Source organism: Jaculus jaculus, chromosome 18 (genome assembly GCF_020740685.1).
Source record: "Jaculus jaculus isolate mJacJac1 chromosome 18, mJacJac1.mat.Y.cur, whole genome shotgun sequence".
NCBI lineage: Eukaryota > Metazoa > Chordata > Mammalia > Rodentia > Dipodidae > Jaculus > Jaculus jaculus.
This window is the reverse complement of record NC_059119.1, coordinates 26,932,800-26,937,922: the sequence shown is the minus strand read 5'-3', so window position 1 is coordinate 26,937,922 and position 5,123 is coordinate 26,932,800. Positions and strand designations below refer to the sequence as shown.

General features: G+C 46.8%; 1 protein-coding gene across 2 annotated transcripts; it reads right to left on the bottom strand.

Annotated features, from left to right (window-relative positions):
- Positions 1-3,647: 3,647 nt before the first annotated feature.
- On the bottom strand, positions 3,648-5,123 carry LOC123455828 (E3 ubiquitin-protein ligase TRIM39-like). Of its 2 annotated transcripts, XM_045137752.1 has the most exons (2): positions 3,954-5,123; positions 3,734-3,919 (listed from the first exon to the last, which is right to left on the bottom strand). In XM_045137752.1, the coding sequence occupies exons 1-2, from the start codon at positions 5,121-5,123 to the stop codon at positions 3,845-3,847; spliced, it is 1,245 nt and encodes a 414-aa protein (XP_044993687.1). In that variant the 3' UTR covers positions 3,734-3,844. The 2 variants fall into 2 exon arrangements, with proteins under 2 accessions (XP_044993686.1, XP_044993687.1); XM_045137751.1 differs by having other exon boundaries at positions 3,648-5,123.

Below are 5,123 nucleotides of genomic sequence, written 5' to 3'. Positions count from 1 at the left end.
TCAAAAATCTGATGGCTGTAGCTGCATGGGTTAACATCTGTGTCCTCTATTCTGTTCTTTTGATCTTCACATGTGGCTTTCTGCCAGTACTATGTAGGTTCCGTTACTATGGCTTTGTAATATTGCTTAAAGTCAGGTATGGTGATAGCACCAGCTTTATTTTTGCTGCTCAATATTGTTTTGGCTATTCAAGATTTTTGTGCTTCCAAATGATGTTTAGGATAATTTTTTTTTCTCTGTGAAGTATGCAGTTGGAATTTTAATAGGAATTGCATTAAATGTTTAGATTGCTTTTGGTAAGTTTGAAATTTATACAATATTGAATCTTCCAATCCAAGAACACTGGATGTCCTTCCATTTCCTTGTGTCATCTGCAATTTCTTGCTTGAGTGTTTTAATGTACTCATTGTAGAGATCTGTCACCTCTTTGGTTAATTTAACTTCAAGGTCTTTTTTTTTTTTTTTGAGGTAATTGTAAATGAGACAGATATCCCCATTTCATCCTCCGCATCACTGTTGTTAAAAATAGGATAGGTGCTGATTTCTGTGTTTTCTTTTGTACCATGCTACATTGCTAAAAGTGTGTATCAGTGCTGAAACTTTGCAGGTAGAGTCTTTAGGGTCTTCTACCTACAGAATCATATTGTCTGCCAGTAATGATAATTTGATCTTTTCCTTTCCAATTTGTATCTCCTTTATGAGTGTCTTTTGCCTTATTGCTATAGCTAAGACTTCCATTGCTATATTTAGTAAATTGAGTACAGTGGACATCCTTGTCTTATCCCTGAATTTAATGGAAAATTCTTCAAGTTTTTTAAATTTATTTATTTGAGAGCAACAGACACAGAGAGAAAGACAGATACAGGGAGAGAGACAGAATGGGCGCGCCAGAGCTTCCAGCCTCTGCAAACGAACTCCAGACGCATGCGCCCCCTTGTGCATCTGGCTAACGTGGGACCTGGGGAACCGAGCCTCGAACTGGGGTCCTTAGGCTTCACAGGCAAGCGCTTAACCACTAAGACATCTCTCCAGCCCAAGTTTTTCCCCATTTAGTATTACGTTGTCTGTAGGTTTGTCATAAATAGCTTTTATTTTGTTGAGATTGATTCCTTCTATTCTCAAGTTTCTGTAATACTTTTACCATGAAGGGATGTTGGATTTTGTCGAATGCCTTTTGTGCATCTGTTGGGATGATCATGTGATTTTTTCCTTCAGACCATTTACGAGGTGTGTTACATTTATCAATTTGCATGTGGATCCTCCACTGCATCCCTGGGATAAATCCCACTTGGTACTCAGTGCTGGCATGACGGGTCGGCACCACCATGTCCGCACAGAGATTGGACTGGGAGGATTTTTCTTTTAATGTATGCACATTTTCCATCCATGTTAAGATGCTTGTATTTTTTAAAAGGTTTTTTACGTAATAAGAGTTAATCCTTTTGAAAAAGAATACCATTTTCCCTATCAGTTTTTATACTTCATTGTTTTCCTCATAGATGTTTCTCTTTTGATTAATATTATTTATTTATTTATTGGAGAGAGACGGAAAGAAAAGAGTTGACAGCACAAGGGTGAGTACGGGATCATCAGGGCCTTTTGTCACTGCATACAAACTCCAGACTCCTGTGCCACTTGGTATATCTGGGTTCATGTAGGTTTTAGACAAGAAAACTGAGTCTTCTGGTATCAAAAAAACACATTTCACTGCAGAGCCCTCCTTTGAGCCCCATGACTGCTCTCAACGGATGTTTTACACGCTTTCTTCTGTTGTTTGTTTGATTTTTCAGCTCATGTTCAGCCTTCCATGAACTCTCTCTGTGTATTGAAGGCCAAAGGAGATACACAGGCTCTCCTTTCATCCCACCCTTTCCTTCTACCCACATTCTGACCTTTGGCAAATCAAATAGGTAATGACAATATTACTGTGCAAAAAACGACCAGGGATCTTCCTTCCCACTCCTTGTTAGTTAATATGCATGTGTTTCTTTGCATCATTTTCTTTTCTCCCCTCTAAACATAATGCCTGATCTGTGTCCTCAGAAAAACTCCTCAAATACTAGATCCATGGCAGCCACTGCCCTCACCTCTTTTCAACACAGGGCTACAAAGATTCCCTAATACCTTCTTAAAGGAGCAAGACACTGGTGTGCACAGAAGACCTTAAATGTTAATTCCCTTGTATGGTTGAATCAACTTAGACTCGCCAATAAATTTTGTTACATACCATAATTATAATCACTTTTGACCATTCTCCCTTTTTTTCTCCAAAGTCCACTGTGCTATTTAGTGGGTCTTATGTAGGTCACCCACTCTGAAGTCATGAATAGCAGAGCCACTTTGTGTTCAGATGATAATACTGTGACTTTCAGCACTCTTGACCAAGCAATCAAGATGCCCCCAAACCTGTAACTCCCAATGAGGTAGGGTCCACTCTGTCTGCCTGTCTCTCACTTTCCCTCACTCTCTCTCACAATCTATCTATGCTTGAAAGTTAAAAAAAAAAAGAAAAAGAAAAATAAAGCTTCAATTTAAGTATGCACAATGGCTATTTCTGCCATCCCAGCACTAGGGAGGAAGACTTAGGAGGATTAATGTGAGTTCAAGGGCCCCCTGAGAGTTTATTGAGAGGTCATTGTGAATTCTTGGTCAGGCTGGGCTACATGGAGAGGTACCTAGAAAAATCCAAAAGAAATGTCAGTTTCAAAAATGATTAGATGTTGAAGGCTCTACCTTAGGAGTGCATACAGGTCTTGATGGCTTTACCATGTGACCTCAGATATGCATGAAAAGTAGAATGTGTGTCACACTAGTGTCGCCCAGGGCTATATCAAAATGCCTTCTGTCCCACAAGTCATGAGGAGTAAGAGTCTGCTGTGCTCAAGATGCACCCCGACCTCCCCACACAAAGTCACAACCTAACCCAAAAATCAAAGGATGCTCAAACTAGTTGAGACTGGATGCAAGCAGACACCAAGACATTCCAAAAGAACACAGCGAACAAAGCCCAACAGTCCATTTCTTTTTAAAAAGATTTTATTGAAACTCCCATTATATAAACCAGATACCATGATTAGGAATGCATACAGGTCTTGATGGCTTTACCACGGGACCTCAGAAATGCATGAAAAGTAGAATGTGTGTCACAGCAGTATCTCCCCAGGGCTATCTCAAAATGTCTTCTCTCCAACAAGTTGTCAGGGGAAAGAGTCCACTGTGCTCAGAGATGAACACCGACCTCTTCCCCTCCCGTCCCCTCCCCCAACACTCCCCCTCCCCACCCCATTCCTTCCCCCTCCCCTCCCCCTTCCCTCCCCTCCCCCTCACAACAAACCCCGAAAACCAAAAGAAGCTCAAAATAGTTGAGACTAGAAGCAGGCAGACACTAAGACATTCCAAAAAAACACAGGAAGGAAAGCCCAACACTCCACTTCTTATCAAAATTTTTATTGAAAATCCCATACATATAACCCATATACAACGATCACAATACCTGACAACCATCCTACCACCACCAGTACCAATTCCCCTCCCCCCAACTTATACAGAGGTTTTGTGTAGACCAGCCACCTGGGTCTGGAAGGCAGTACGTGCAAATCCCTCCACCCTTGAGCATGCATTCTTCCTAAGAAAGCACAACCCGACCTTCACTCCCAGTCAGTGGGGGTTCTGATGCTAAGTGGGGCGGCATTCTTTCTCCCTTCCCAGATGCCCGGGTAGAAGCAGGGCCAAAGTTTCTCCGTGAAAGTGTCCGTGAAGGTGTAGAGATGGGAGCGGTCGGTGACATTGTAGAAGGACAGTGTGCCAGCCTCATAGTCCAGGAACACACCCACGCGCTTGGGTTTCACCTTGACCACCAAGGGAGTGAAAGGCGAGGTGGTGGCTGCATAGCTGTCCCCATTCCAAAGCCTGAGTCGCCAGAAGCCATTCCCAGGGGACTGAGTGAGCTCCCCCTTTTGGCTCTCAGGCTTCTGACACACTCCTATGTCCCAGTGGGTCTTGTCCCCCACTTCCACCTCCCAGTAGTGTCGACCTGAGCTGAAGCCTTCGGTAGCCAAGACACAAGGACACGCGTTGGACCTCCATGGTGTCTTCTCAGGGACATTGGGGCGTCGTGTCTCCACACACTTGACGCTCTTGCGATCCTCAGACACCACCAGGTTAGCATGAGCAGTCTCGGGGTCCAGAGTCACATTGGCACTCAGCTCTTGAAGGATCTTCCTTAGGACAAAGTACTGCCTGGGGAAACTGCCGAAGGTCGTGGTCAGCTCTATGGGGACGGGAGCCACCTCCATGGTGGTCAGCTCCTCACATTTCTTCAGTGCGCTCTGCACATCCTTGAGCATCTCCAAGCCCGACTGCTGGCTCCTGTCCTCCACCTCCGCGGCCATGTGGCTCAGGGCCTGCTGCTGGTCACCAAGGCGGGCAGCGCTGACCCGCAGGCTCCCTAGGAGCTCCTGCTCCTCGTCCTGCAGCCGGGACAGCAGGCAGCGCTCGTCCTGCTCCAGCCGCCTGTGCAGCTCCTCGAACTCCTGCAGGATCTGCTCTCGGCGACGCTGCACCAGTCTCCTGAGCTCGCGGGGCTTCCTCTCCTCCGAGGACCTGCTGCGGGCCACGTCCCTCATCTTCTGCTCCAGGGCCTCCAGGCACTCGTGCAGTCTCTCCTGGCAGTCCTGGGCGGCCTGGTCCAGAGGCACCACCCTGTGGTCCTGCCGAATGTGGGAAATGGAACAGAGCACACACAGGGCCTCCTGGTCTTTGTGGCAGAAGAGGCAGATGAGCTGGTGGTGCTGGGGGCACAGGCGGCTCTCCTCCCTCACCTTCCGCTTGACTCCCCGCTTGAGCTGCTTGGCAACTTCCACCATGCCGCCCAGCTGCCAGTTGGGGCGGAGACTTCGGTGGCGGGATGTCTTCCTGCAGACTGGACAGGGGAAGTGACTCTCCAGGTCCTTCCAGCTCCGGGTGATGCAGGCTTTGCAGAAGGTATGGCCACAGTGGGTGATCACGGGCTCCTGCAGATAGTCCAGGCACACGGGGCAGCTGGCCTCCACCTGCAAGGTCTCCAGGGTCGCCATTCTGGAAGAGGCAGAGGCCTCGGCTTCGGACAGACTTCTTTCTTCCAT